The sequence below is a fragment of the Micropterus salmoides genome, unplaced genomic scaffold, assembly GCF_014851395.1.
Source record: "Micropterus salmoides isolate LMB-PRFRI ecotype aquatic unplaced genomic scaffold, ASM1485139v1 Ms_hic_scaffold_3, whole genome shotgun sequence".
Classification (NCBI taxonomy): Eukaryota; Metazoa; Chordata; class Actinopteri; order Centrarchiformes; family Centrarchidae; genus Micropterus; species Micropterus salmoides.
The window spans coordinates 9,037,805-9,052,129 of NW_024042261.1; the positions used below are offsets into that span (position 1 = coordinate 9,037,805).

At 39.3% G+C, this 14,325-nt stretch overlaps 1 protein-coding gene across 1 annotated transcript in view; it reads right to left on the reverse strand.

Moving 5' to 3' along the window:
- LOC119883535 (endothelin-converting enzyme-like 1) overlaps positions 1-14,325 on the reverse strand; it is a 55,377-nt gene that overhangs the window by 7,963 nt on the left and 33,089 nt on the right. The window contains exons 10-14 of the mRNA XM_038694232.1: positions 13,178-13,281; positions 12,172-12,230; positions 9,900-9,951; positions 2,109-2,176; positions 1,488-1,612 (exon numbers count right to left, since the gene is read on the reverse strand). Of these exons, the coding sequence (XP_038550160.1) occupies positions 1,488-1,612; positions 2,109-2,176; positions 9,900-9,951; positions 12,172-12,230; positions 13,178-13,281 (408 nt within the window). The remainder of the gene's footprint in view (positions 1-1,487; positions 1,613-2,108; positions 2,177-9,899; positions 9,952-12,171; positions 12,231-13,177; positions 13,282-14,325) is intronic.

The window sequence follows — 14,325 nt, forward strand, 5'->3', positions numbered from 1 at the left end:
AAATAACTTATTCTAATTTCTATTCTTTGATTTAGGGTTTTTGGAAAAACATTTATTGACTTTTGTTGCTGTTTCATCACCATTTATAGCTTTACAATAGGTTTATGATCAAATAGTTTATTAGAGCACAACATTGTTTACAACCGTACAAAGTTCTTTATAGATACTGCACCAAATTAATGCGTTTAACTTTAAAATGTACAAAATTTTCTTCCGGGGGTGCATGCGCCCGGAACCCCCAAGAGTGTCCGAGGCCCACCCACCATAGTCTCTTAAAATCTTGTGGGAAACACTGAAGCTAGTGTCATCATTTAAAATTTTAAATAAATAGTGTTCATATACTGTAGGATAAGGTTGTGGAGTAAAAATAAAAACAATGGTTCAGCAGGTGCAGGTGCTGTCAGGGAAGAGAGCCAGCCACGATGGAAGGTGGTACTTTCATATCCTGTAGCGCACTGGGCCCAGGCCCTCCACATCAAGTAGAAGTAGACTAAGCAGGGGCAGTCAGACGTCCTACATGAGAGACAGACAATGTGTTAGGTGCAGTCGGAGAGCGTAGACACAAAATAAGAAGCACCTGTCACACACCTGATATCTCTAAGCTTATCTAGCTTTACATAACTCGCCAAGAGACGTCCTGCAGGGTGAAGATGCTTCCTAAGTTCTCTTCCGCTCTCTGGAAACGTAACAAGGCAGCAAAATATCTAGATATCAGTCTATATTTACAATGTATTATCAGCGGTCTAAAGTCTAGTTTATACTGTGTGACCATTAACTTCAGTTACCACAGTCACAGAAAACTAGTTTTGCTGGATATCATGTACAATGTGTTAAGCTTGAGTAGCTAACCTTAACCTAGCTATAGTCATGTCAATGCACAGCCAGTCAAGCTTCATGCTAAGATGGCTAACGGTTAGCTAACTGTTGACAGTGATAGACTCTGTGACCTTGCCAACGGTAAAAATAAATAAGCATTAAATCATGCCATACTACATTTAAAAGCATTTCTATTGAAATGAGCGACATAAAGTCAACTTACCTGCATCTAGCCTGTACGTGTTACAACGCCATCTCCAGTAGAGCTGAGTGGTGGTCGAAGCCATCGGAGTGAGGGGATTGTGGGCGTGGCCATGCGGTAAATGCAAACCCATGATTGGTCAGTCAAACCCACCAATAGAATCTCTTATTTTGACAATTTTTGACTCGCAAAACTTTTCAACTCGCAAAACTCTCTCATTTGCAAAACGGTTTAACCTGCAAAACTTTCTGACTCGCATGGAAAACTTTTTGACTTGCAATCAAATAATATGACATAATAGCAATTAAAACTTTTTGTGACACAAAAAGGCCTATTTATTTTTAATTGCAAACTTGGTTTTTGATTGCAATGCGATAAATATTCTCTCAAAACATTTTTTTTGCTTGCATTAAAAATACATAAAAATACCTTCATAGCACAAGTAAGGACTGTGTGTGTGCGGACCCACCCTCTGGTTATAAACAGTGAAGTTATCATAGAGCTTGACGATACATTCAGCCTTCGTCTGGAACTTTCTGTAGGACTCTTCTGTCCACCACTGTTTGAGGTTGCCATGGCGGTCGTACTGGCCCCCTAGGGACATGAACCATTGCATCACTAAGATGAAGGGCAAAAGGGTAGGGTGAGGGGCAGTGTTAGCATGGGGACAACACAACCTGCAACTTTCTTTTACAGTAGAAAGAGCTGCCCAGCATGTCATCTTTTACACTTTTTGTAGCAGCGGGAGTCAAACCATCAGGAGGCAAAGCATTGTTGGGTTGACCTTGGCTGATGTATCCAGTAGCACTGGCAGAGACTTCACACCCTGATTCAAGTCTTAATGTATCTTAAAGGGCAACACTTTACGCTGCAAATGAAAGTTTGAGATTGTGGCTTAAAATTGTCTCTGCTGTTCAGTTGCGGGAATCCTACAAATGTCATAAAATTACTCAAATCATCAGGGAACCCATGCTCTTTCTGTGAAATAGAATAGTTAAGTGCAATTGCGGGAGTACAACTCAAAATGGTGAAAACGTGTGAGTGTATGAGCATTGCTGCAATGGATTATGTGTGAAGTGGTAATTCTTACCCCAATCATCATATCCATGTGTTAGCTCATGACCAATGATAGCTCCTATTCCGCCATAGTTAAGAGACCTGGCAGAAGGAAGGAGAGACATGGAACATTACACAAAACAAAAATGTTCATGGCATTTAAAGGTTCTTAAAAAGTATTGACTTGCCTACACGAAAGAAGACATACAAGCACGCGAATGTTCCTTATGAAAAGTTGAATTCATAAGAAATAAAACGCACCCTTGATTAATTGAATACACTCAGGAATTTTGCTGATACAGTCGTACTTGGTCTGGTGTGTCCTCTAGATCAGCATGTTAGCTGATGTTAGCTAGTGTTAGCAAACTTTAGATATTCTGTGGAGACCTAACTGATACAGAGTACAGGGCTCTCAAGTTTTATCAAACGTTTGGAGTGAGATAACACGTGTTAGAGGAGCCACTCAATTATTTGCAGCAGCAGCCCCAGTCAATTCTCTCAATTCTTTACTAGCAGTTAGATTTTACCTATAGTTAATAACTGACCCGAACAAATAGAAATTAGAACAATAGGTAAATCTGATAAAAGACTATTTATATATAAACTTGTATTTCAAAAATACAAATGTATCAAAACTAAAACGAAATTTGGCCCCAAACGAGCCCAATGAACAGCAGTGCTGTACACATAGGTTTACAGTAGGATGGCAGAACCTACGCATGTACGCCAAGCTGTGTGCCAAGCTTATGAATGGTGTTTTGTGTTGTAATTGTTTGTTGCACATTTAAATGTCTTGATGATGGGGTTAGGGGGCTCCCACTTAAAGCACTGTGGCTCAAGGCCAGCCATTTTCACCATCATGATGGATGATAGCTTTCCGTCCAGAGCCTAAATATAGAAAATTATCTCTAGTCCTTTCCTTAGTTTCACGTAGCCAAAGCTAAGCCCAGTGGTGGGTACTTAAGTACACAAGGTATATGTACTGAACTTGAGTATTTTCTTTTCATGCCACTTTCCTTTACCACGTCTCAAAGGGAAATAATATAATACATAAAAATAATTAATTGCAGTCTGATACAAAATAGTTCAACCTCAACCAACTACATTAATGCATGAGGAATAATAATCATAGGTCATAGGGGACATTTCTCTTTCTGTTTTGAGTTGGCCATACTTTTATCTTTAATTGTCTACTTCTACGTTTTCCTGCTTATAGCTAACTTACATACTTTTACTTATACTTTTTCAATGCAGTACTTGCAGAGCATTTTTTACAGTGAAATATTGGTACTTTTTTTTATTGGTTCTTTTCTGATCTAAATAGGCCTAAGTTACTTTGCTCGCCACTGGATAAAAAAGCCTAAGCTGCAGGTTGCAAAGAGGTTGGAGAGGTTTTGACTGCATCCATAATAATTTAGAATGCATTTGGCTGTACTCCCCAACATCAGCCGCTCTCACTATTGTAGCAGACCTAAAAAATTTTAGTTATGCATTTCAATAAATTTATGAGAATTGATACCCAATTATGAATTCATAATTGAAGATTCATAAAATCAATGTTTTCCTCGTTAAGGGCACCACCGGAGTTGTTATAATCCTGGAGTCTCCGGACCGCTAGGTAGTTTTGAATAATTATACAATTATTACTAGTGATCAGTTAGTTAATAATCGCTCAATTATCTTAAATCAGTCAGTCAGTCTCATATCTAAAGGGTCAATTCTCTTGGCAGGAACTAGAAATAGGCAATACACACAGCTCTTGATTATATTACAGTGAATTTATTCACTAACTAAGGTGATAAAAAGATGGTTGGATACAGGGAACATAAACATTTGCTGAACAATGAGCCTGGAGGTTCGATTGTGGGAAGCATTTGACTCATACAGCATAGAAGAGCTAATGAAAGTAAACTAATGCTATAATTTTAGGAGTTAAAATGGACATCTGATCACAGAACGTGTGTTAAGTCTTACTGCTTGTCGACAGCCTGCTTTTGGCCTGTTGCACGGGTCCCACGCTAGCTGCCGATCCTGGCTTTTTGCTAGGGATTCTCCGGGGTTCTCCGTGTCTGATTGAAAACGCCTCCTCCGTCTGGCCATTCGGCTGTTTTCAGGTTTCCTTCGTTGTAGCTGGCGAGACCACGTGGCTTGGTCTGACCTCGGTGAAGTTGGCTTCGACGAAAAAGGCTTAAAATGGAACTTGGTCATTCCTTAATTAGTCCAGTGTAACTTAACGGACTCATAACTTTAACAAAACAAAAGAAATAAAGAAAATAAAACAAACTGAAGGTAGATCGATGTCGCGGCACTTCACGTGTGTAGCTTCAGGCGAAACAAAAGGCCGGTCTTGCTGGTCGACTCTGAGGGCGCTGCCTGGCGTCCAGAGAGCAGAGCAGAGTGGAAGAGAGCCAACAGCGAAGAGAAGAGAGGGCGAAGCGAGGTTGCGTGTCGTTCTTTTGTTGTCTGGGGCGTGGTTCCCCAGGGGGCGTCTCAGGTTTCCCAAGGGACTGCCTTTCTAAATTTAATGTCTAAGGAAAAGAAATCTATTTGCACGTCTTATAATCAAATATTTTCCACAATCGAACCTCAATGGTTGAACGGTTGTACTGTTCTAGGCATTTGGTAACAGGAAACAATTGTCACATTATTGGTCAGGATATTTATACATTTAACGGCATTTCCAATGAGGGCATGTAATACTTATTTCGTCCACTTGGGGGAGCTCAGGTTACATGAGGAAAGCTTGGATCAAATCAAAGATCGTCTCTCTTTAGGAACCGGGGAATTTTTGTTGATCCATCCTTAAATTCAAGCTGGCGATTAAGAGTATAGTAAAACATTCCTTTGTCATCATTTCTAAAGGAATTTTGTAGGAGAGTATTATGAACAAGCATTGATTACATTAGATGAAGGAGTGTCTTGCTGAAAATAAAAACCCTGCACAAGTAACTTCTTTTCAGCACTAATATCAACAACAGTTAACATAACTACTCAAATAGAGGCAAACGTAACCAGGTAACTAAAGATTTAATTAACTCAATTAAATGCTTTGAGTCTTTGGAGACTGCAGTCTTTTTACATTGAAAGTTCAGTGTCTGGACCATGTCACACTTGGGTGAGACAGGGGTTTTCCTTTTTGATGTGGTAATAAAACAAAGAATAAGGTCAGTTGCCACGGAAACGTGTGTGGGGGGGCCAGTTTTGATAGGCTGTTCAGGGAAATGCCAATGGCTGGTTCATGTACCTTTGTCAGTTTAACAGTCAGGCCCCGCATTATCAGCTTCGGAATCAAAAAGGTGCCAGTTTTATGGTCGGGATAGCACTTAGAGAAAGCAACTTTGACCTCTCCCCATCTTCTCTGGGGAGGAGAAAGGAATTTAGGGTAGCTCCAAATTTATTCAATGTAAAATGCACAAATCCACACCGTTGTTCACTACACTATCTTTTATCACAGACAAGTGAATTTGTCCAGGAATCGCAAAATCAAAATGCTAAAAAAAGAAATACAGTTACTGCATTCATGGGTCTTGCGCTTCCAACTTCCACTCCGTGTATGCACGCCATGGTGCACGTGCATACATGTTGCCTGGTAACGAATGTGCTTGCAGCGGGATCACAGAGTTTACCCGGAAACAACACATTCTAATTTCTGATCAGCTAAACGGCTCTGGCATTTAGTAGGCTACAGAGATGGCTATGAACTCAGCACAGAAATGATCGTCCATTAATTGACAACTTCGAGGACGTTATCTCTTAACTAACTTCTCAGCGTAAGAAATACAAGGTGTAGCGTGTGAGCGTGTGAACTCGCTGAAATGCGTGTCTCATGGTTAATGCGTGAAAAATGACAAATTACATATAACATGTTAATTACTGAGATTTAAAGATGCTGCTAGGAGGGTTTTGTTTCCTTTAAACAGAGCCAGGCTAGCTGTTTCCCCCTGCTTCCAGTCTATATGTTATACTAAGCTAAGCAGATCTCCTGGCTCTAGCTTCATATTTCACTGATGGGCACAAGAGTTGTATTTATCTAAATATTCTTTCAATGTTTAAGCAGTCAGGCTGTTAAAGTTATTGACAGAATAGTAATGTCTAATCAGAAAGTAAATGCTGTATCATGTGTGTTTCACTATTAAAAGTGTTTGCATTACATGCAGATACGCAAAGTTAAGTCTGTGTGCATATCCACTCACTGTAAAACAAAGCAATATGCCTTTACTGAGGTGATTTGAGGTGTCTCATTAGAGTCATTACAGTTTCATTCCATTGTTTTGTCTCATTGCCCTCATTGTTAATTCTGCTCAGCCAAGCCAGATAAAATACAAGTTGCATTTGGGATCTAATTTTGGATCCATGTGTTTCAGATTGATGCTGAATAAAAAGAAGCTCGATGCCACATTTTTCTTTTCACACCTATTAGGAAATATGAGAGATCTCTTCCAGCTGCACCTTCCAGCTGCAGTGTGAACATACATTTTAATGTCCCAAATTGTTGATACAAAATCCAGCACCCTGTACAGAAAAACAGCAGCGGGTCACTCCCCCTCTCCTTGACCCAGGGCCGAGGTGAAATGCTGTCTTTGCGGCACATGCAGATATAGAGAGCGATGAGAGGGCAGACCCGGGGCTATTCACATGGCTACGTCGGAAAATGACTTTCTGACAGCTAGTCGATACTCCGCCTCACACCGGCCCGATTCCCCTGCTAAACTAACTGGCTGATTGAAGCTTCATTATACTCGACGTGGTAGTGGAGAGGTGTGGGTGTGTGGGTGTGCGGTGAGAGAGCATGTGTTTATGGGAGGTTAGGGCTACTGCAGTAATAACTTCAAGGGGACACACACACACACACACACACACAGACTTCACTACATCATTAATTAACATTGATTAACATGCTTGGCAGCAGGTTGTGGAAGTAGTGGTGATCACCTATAATGAAGACATAGAAGTGTAAGCTAATATTGGGTACACAAACTGCAAATTGGAAGTGTGTGTGTGGTTACTAGGGGAGTTGGTATGAATGCAGGAGGTGCAGTTATTTGAACTGTATTGTATGTTTTGGCTTAGAATAATACTTAATGCTGGCAGCTGTAGGTTTGCTCCTCAGTCAATAGACAGAAGCGTGGATGTGATATAAAAACTGTCTCTGATCATGAAGCCTAATGTTACTCTACAGCTCTGTGGTTTATCAGTGAAATGTCTGAACTCTGGAGACAGACAGACAGACCTTGTCTCCTCTAGGAAACGTCTGGTTCCTCACTGCGCTGCATTATTATAAACTATGATGAACCTGTTGTGGTCACATCAGTGCAAACACTGTATCAACCTGGACATGTAGAAGAACACAGGACACAAATTAACATAAGATCCTGACCAAGTTTGCTGATGCTATCGTGTTTACCTGAATCATTTCTTTTATTTCAATCAAATTTATTTTTGTTGCTCCCCCAATTATTGTTAATGACTGGTAAGAATTCAATATGTTTACGTGTAGTGGAGGGGCATACACCTTTTTTATGTCAGCTTCCGAATAGGAAAACCTTTGGAAACCACTGCTTTAATGTTTTAATTTCTCATCACAATTAGTTTATTTGCGAGCCAACAAGTGAGATATATAGACTGGATAGAGTCAAATAGGGAGGCTTTCTACGTCTATGTACCATCAAATTACTCGATGGACTCAGTGCCACCTGTTCCATTAGCAGGACTTTGTTCAGTTATGGAGCTCTTAGCTGCCGATTATTTAAATTGGAAAAAAAATTGTTGTGAATGTTGTATTGTTTTTTTTTTACAATGTCCATTTTTGAACACAGTCTTTTAGATAAATTTTTAATTTTCAGTGCACAACCAAGTAAAATGTTTTCAGAACAGCTGCATTGCCAGTGAATGCCACTGTGAATGGATGAATGAATGAATGAAAGCAAAACAGCAGGCGCCTGATAAGTAGGAATTCAAGCTATGAAAACAGTGGTCTTTGATAAATGGTCAGTAGTATTATAAATGATTATTTATAATTACCAGTTGTAAATGATTAATGGAGGGAAACATGTAAAACTGCCGCATGGTCTTTTGAAGCAAAGATTGGAAAAGGTTAGAAATGCAGTGGTTTTGCAGATGCACATGCCTTTTAAAGGTAATTTTCATTAAGGCCATGTTAACATGTCACAGTAGAAAAAGCACAGGTGTAAATCGTAAAATTAATCATGGCTAAATTCCATTTAGCTGCTTCAGTTTCAGAGTCCTCACTCACTGTAGGCTCACTGTCACACTGCTTACTGGGACACATGAATAGTACAGAGCAATCATTAACGTCAGCGGTAACACCTGTGCTTTTCCTACTATGACAAGTCAAAATGCTGCTGTGAATACCATGAGATATCAGTCAGTGTTCTCCACTTCTGGATCATGTTGCACTTAATATTGAGCAAACCTTATTACACTGATTGTCTATAGGAGGCCCAGGCCTGAACATATTCTAGTTAGACATTTTTATCAGTAGACATTATTATGATCACTTATGCCATTAATCTCGTTATATACCGTACTGGCTGTGTTTCGAACCTCAGTGCATTTTTGGTTACAGACTGTACTGTGTACATAGTATATAAAAAGCACTGAAAATTGTCAATTACTAAGAGCTGGTATTGAATGTCTGCCCAGATTTGTAATCTTCAAGACCACATTTTACATTTTTTGGCTTTTGAAGTTTGACTTCTTTGTTACATAAAAAAAAGTTAGTGATTTTTTTTTTATGAATCATGTTTATATTTCCTAGCAGCAACTGAATACCAATATTACAATATCTAATGTTGAAATTTAAATAAAATATTTCATATCAGTCTGAATTTATTAGGTATGAATTCCCCTCTTTGTAATTGTTAATAGTCAGTTTCAAGCTGTGCAATTTCAAAAACTTTTTTTAAGGTATGCATACTGTATTTTTCAAATTCAAGGAATGTCAAAATATCCAGTGGCTAAAATGGCCTGGTCAAATTCAGACACTAAATTCAAGACGTGAAATTGTAAAATTAAGCATTCCGTTGCCGTTAATATTCAAATAACTATGGCAATAAAGTTTTCAAATTTAGGTATTGTTTTGGTATCTGTATTGACACTTTGCTCTACTATAAAACATTTCAGCCCAGCCCTGTTACTTCAGAAATGTTCATAAGTTTGGATTTCAGCCTTAATGGTATAATGATTTAATGTTCACTCGAAAGCCTTTTTACCCATGACAAGAATAAAACTATGAGAAAAACATTTTGCCTTGGCAAAAGTTTTTTAAGGATACACAAAATGCTGTATTGCCAGCAGCTGTATTAAAAAAACATTATTGACCATGAAAAGCCACATATCTGTCAGGCCTTAGTTAAAGTGGACAACTTTAACTTTAACTTCGCTAACTCACTAACCTTCTGAAGGGGGGGGGGCATGACAGAAAACGTTTGGGAACCACTGCTCTAATACATTCATTTCTTATCACACATTTGAGCCACCGTGGCAACAATGGAGATAAATAGACAGACAGGGAGGCTTCTCCCTACTCCCTTCTACTTCTATGTAGCATCAAATTACTCAATGGACTCAAATTTAGGGAGGCGACCGCTCAATGACACCTGTTCCATTAGCAGGACCTTGTTCAGTAATTGAGCTCTTGGTGGGTAGTTAAATTGGTTTAATCAAGTGTGTTGGGACTTCAGGGTAGCAGAGGCTTGCCAGACTAAGTTGGCTTAACGACCTTTGTTGTTGTGGCCGTGGTGGTGTTGTTACTTCCCTATGGACAGCAGCGGGGAAAGGCAGGGACAGGAGGAGGGCTACTTACTGTGGGAACTCAGGGTTGTAGAGAGTGGGCTGAAGGATGCCGGCAGGAAACACTGGAAGAGAGATAGAGAAGAAACAACATAAGGGAAGTTAGGGACAATGTACAATACATAGAGGACAGTAGCAGAAAGTCTCTATTTGCCCAAATGGATTTCTTTCAGCACACAGCAAGAGCAAAATACGAATCAGTTTCAGCACTGCAGCAAGCTCTCACTTCATCCACAGGAAGCTGGGTTTATTTATTTATGGTTTATTGGATAGGGGCAGATATAGCAAACTGAAAACAGCTATCAGATGCAAGTATCATAGTGTTTATAGCTGATGCTAACTTGTAACACCCATCAATAACACCATCATACCCTCTGAAGAAGACATTTAGTTTATTGGATTCATTCATTTCTATCTCCTGAAATCTCACATAAGACATTTCAAAATCTCTTGGCACCATTTGCCGATGCCAGTATTTGAGGTTTCCTGGTGAAGCTTTAAATGACCATATACAGTTTATTATCATTTAACTAGTCACAGGACGTCAGCATGCTGCGTGTGGCTCATAACCGTTAATTGAAAAAGAGTAATAAAATAAATATGTGTCTCATGGCAAAATATGGAAAATAATTTAGTGCTGAAAGAATTAGTTAATGGACACATAATTTATTTTCTACATTTTTAAATTAGTTAATAATTTAAGGTATTTACAGTATCAAGACATTGACTACATTGAGAGAGCCTCAAATTTGAGGATTTTCAGTTTTATATCATTGTAAATAAATTATCTTTGGGGCTGGACTGTTGATTGAACAAAGCTTTTTCAGAGATCACTTGGCAACTTGTGGTGGACATTAATGCCACATTAGGGATGAGAATAACAATGTTGGTTGATCAAATGGTTGGTCCAACCATTTGATCCAGACTGAAATATGTCAACAACTGTAGATGGTTTGAAAAAAATTTTGTCCAGACATTCCCCAGAGGATGAATCTAGTGGTTCACTAACTTTTCATCTAGTGCTACCAACATGTCAGAGGTTTCACATATCCTGTGAAATAATATATTATAATATATATATACAATAATATTTTGCTATTGTGTTTCTGATAACTTTGGGGAACACTAATGACATTCCTTTCAGTTTCAGCTGTGCTTTGTATTAATTAACAAATATTAGCATGCTAACATGCTAAACTAAGATGGTTAACAGTATATACTTTATTTGCACTTTATATATATGCTTTTTCTGCTAATCATCAGCCTGTTAGCATTGTCATTATGTGCACATTAGCATTTAGCTTAAAGCACCACTGTGCAGCCCTAGTCATGCTTGAACATTTTAAAGATGAATTGGTTTATTTAAAAAATAATAATTGAATTAGTAATTAAAATAATTATAGTTGCAGCTTTAACAGTACAGTATGTTGGTTTAAACGTAGGTAGCCAGGATTTAATATTATCGGTTTCAGTGAGATCGCAGTCATTCACTGACTGTGAGCCAATTAAATCAAATTGAAAACTGACCTGTGAAGAGAAAGAAATTCACTGTTACGGAGCAACTTTTAATTAAACCTCTGTCCTTGTCTGTTTATCTTCAAACAGGACTTGATTCTAGACATGAAATAAAAGAAGCCAAAGAGGTACAACTAAAGTGGGCAACATTAATTTGATTTTTTAAAAATGAGTATGAAAGTGAATACAGAGCTGAGAACTGAAGCAGCTGGGTTAAGTGAGAGAAATAATGTGCGTAGGTAAAAAAAAAAAAAATATGACCCAGGAGGCTCTGATGACTGTGTTTGTCTGACTCCTCCTGTCCTCTAGCATCAGCTTGCGCGCACACTATTGATTTTTCTGTGAGAGATTTAATCCAGCAGGCAGGCAGGCAGACACAGACAGCGGGCCGATCCTGGGAGAAGACGAAGAGAGGAGGGAGGGAAGGAGGGTTGACTTCGAAAGGCTAGATTTGTTAAAACTTGGGATGACGTTACTGCTTGTTTTTCCTCCAGGGGGGTATTAAGCATGGGAGGTTGAGATGGAAGAAGAAAGTGAGCGATGAGAAGGAATATGATATGAGGAGGTGGATGCTTTTTTTTTTCGGAGCAGCCGCTGTGTTTGACTAGTTGAACACAGGTGGCAACATGGTGTAATTGCGTGTAACTAATGCACGGTCCATGTCATGGTGCAATGGGGGAAAGGATGCGTGTGTGTTTGTGTGTGGAGACAGATGCCAGAGAGAACACAAATATCAGTATGTACAGCACAATGAAGAGTCACGCACTCACCCATTTGGTTCTTGTTAGGGAGGTAGTAGGCATTAAGGGCCTGAGGGGGGAGAAGCCACCTGAGGAGAAAAACAGTGTCAAACAAACCGGGATTTTACAATGAGATCAATCACACAACAACTCAAATCACCAATCTACCTACTCAAAATACACCCCAATCCTGAACAGAATCCCAAACACCTCTGTACACTTCTCTAAATGCCCTGGTGAGAAATAATCAGTGTGTGCTGTCACACGGCCGAAGTTCCTCTCTGCATATGAAACCGCGGACAGTTCCTTTATGGTAATCCACTTAAAGCCCGACCAATTGATTGGCACAAAATCCCCCAAATGACTAACTCTGAAAGTGTGAGATGCCCTTGTTCCAGGAGTGAAAGAGTGATGGCTCTGCATGGACTGCGGAAGATAGAGGGGAGACAAACGCATGCAGAAGTATTTATTTATTTATTTCCCAGCGACAAGACAGAGTGAGCGATGAAAGGTTCACTTTTTGGTGATAAAGTTGGAGGGTGTGATTTAACTCTTCAGGGCATTGAGTGTGGGCTAATGATACATTTGTTTTGAGCACCTTGGAATGCTAATGTGACTGTAATGTGTTGTCATAGCGGAGAGGCACTCAATCCAGGCGTACATGGCTGTATTTTATAAAAATGAGCCGCATGTCCCACAGCACTTTGCTGCTGCCTGGCTGCTATAGATAAGTAAATCAAATGGATTTTCTCCAGCTGTGTATGTTGATTTGGTATCATGTTGGTTTAATTTAGAGGCGCATCAACAAATATGTCAAACAAAAAAGGACTCACAGGGACACATGTTAGGCATGTCAAACATATTTGAGCGACACACACTCCCAGTGGTGTAACTGCAGCGTCCAGTGTGAGCCTCAGCTGCATGAGCTCAGAATGGATTTCAAATGTATTAACCTTTTTTAATTGCTTTGCACCGCATGTCAGTAAGCTAATGTGGCTGGCTAGTGTAGCTTTTTGTAATAAGATATGACACTCACGTTGTCTTGTCCACTTCTTCATGGATCTTCTTGACTGACAGCTTGATGTTGAACTTGATGCTGTTGAGGATATTCTTGAAATAGGTCTTCTCGTTCACATCGAACTGCAAAACACAGACATGGAGTTATTGTGTAGTTATTGTGTATTAAAGGAATAGTTTGAGACTTTGGGAAAGAGAGTATAGATACCACTCTCATGTTTGTTAGTTTAGCTTACCATAAAGACACCTACAAAACGCAATAATTTACGTGTTATTTCTTGTTTGTTTTATCTGTGCAAAAACTTCAAGTTTTTTCAAGTTTTCAAATTTCAAATTCAAGTTTTACGTGCCAGACTCCAGGAAGGTCCCAGCCAGGAAACAGTCACATAATCCCCTGTTTTTTACCTGGATTAACATGGTAAATAGTGAACTTTTGGATTTTGTTACCGTTTCCCTTTGTCTCCAGTCTTTGTGCTAAACTAATCGGAGCTGAGAGCTGTAGTATCATATTTAACACCGAGACATGGTAGTAGTTTATTTTTAGTTTGAAAACTGGTTTTGTTCACTTGCAAAAGGAATTTAATGTAACTTGCTTTTGTAACATCACCATCCTTTAAACTGACAGTAAAACATCATCTTCCTTGTTTGTACTTTTGCTTGTTTAGTCTTACAGGGCCAGATGTACTCCTGTCAGTTTGTGACAAAAATACATATTTGTGCAGAGCAGTATTTAAAACTGAAGTAGCAGATGGAGGACAATTTTCCACAGAGCAGAGTTAAGTAACTCTATGCTTGTGATAAATGCTTCAGAAGCTGCCAATATCTCTCCACATCACATTTAATGCAGCTGTACTGTAGAAAAATATATTTTATTTAAAGTTACCTTGTGGGGTTTTTGACCACTAATATTGCTATGGAGCAATGCTTTAATGAGCAGGTCCACTTTTAACTAGGCTAACCTAGGGTGATCATATTTTCAAACCCCAACACGGGACCCTTAAGTGTAATGCATGTTCATGCGTGCACACAAGTATGTGCTTATGCACGCACTGGTCTCTTTATCAGGATGGGGGACACTTATTTCAGCACTTAGCACACCTCCCGGGAGCACCTGTCAACACCATGAACGCAGCATTTTCATTGCCGGGAACTTTAGCCTGTGGGAGC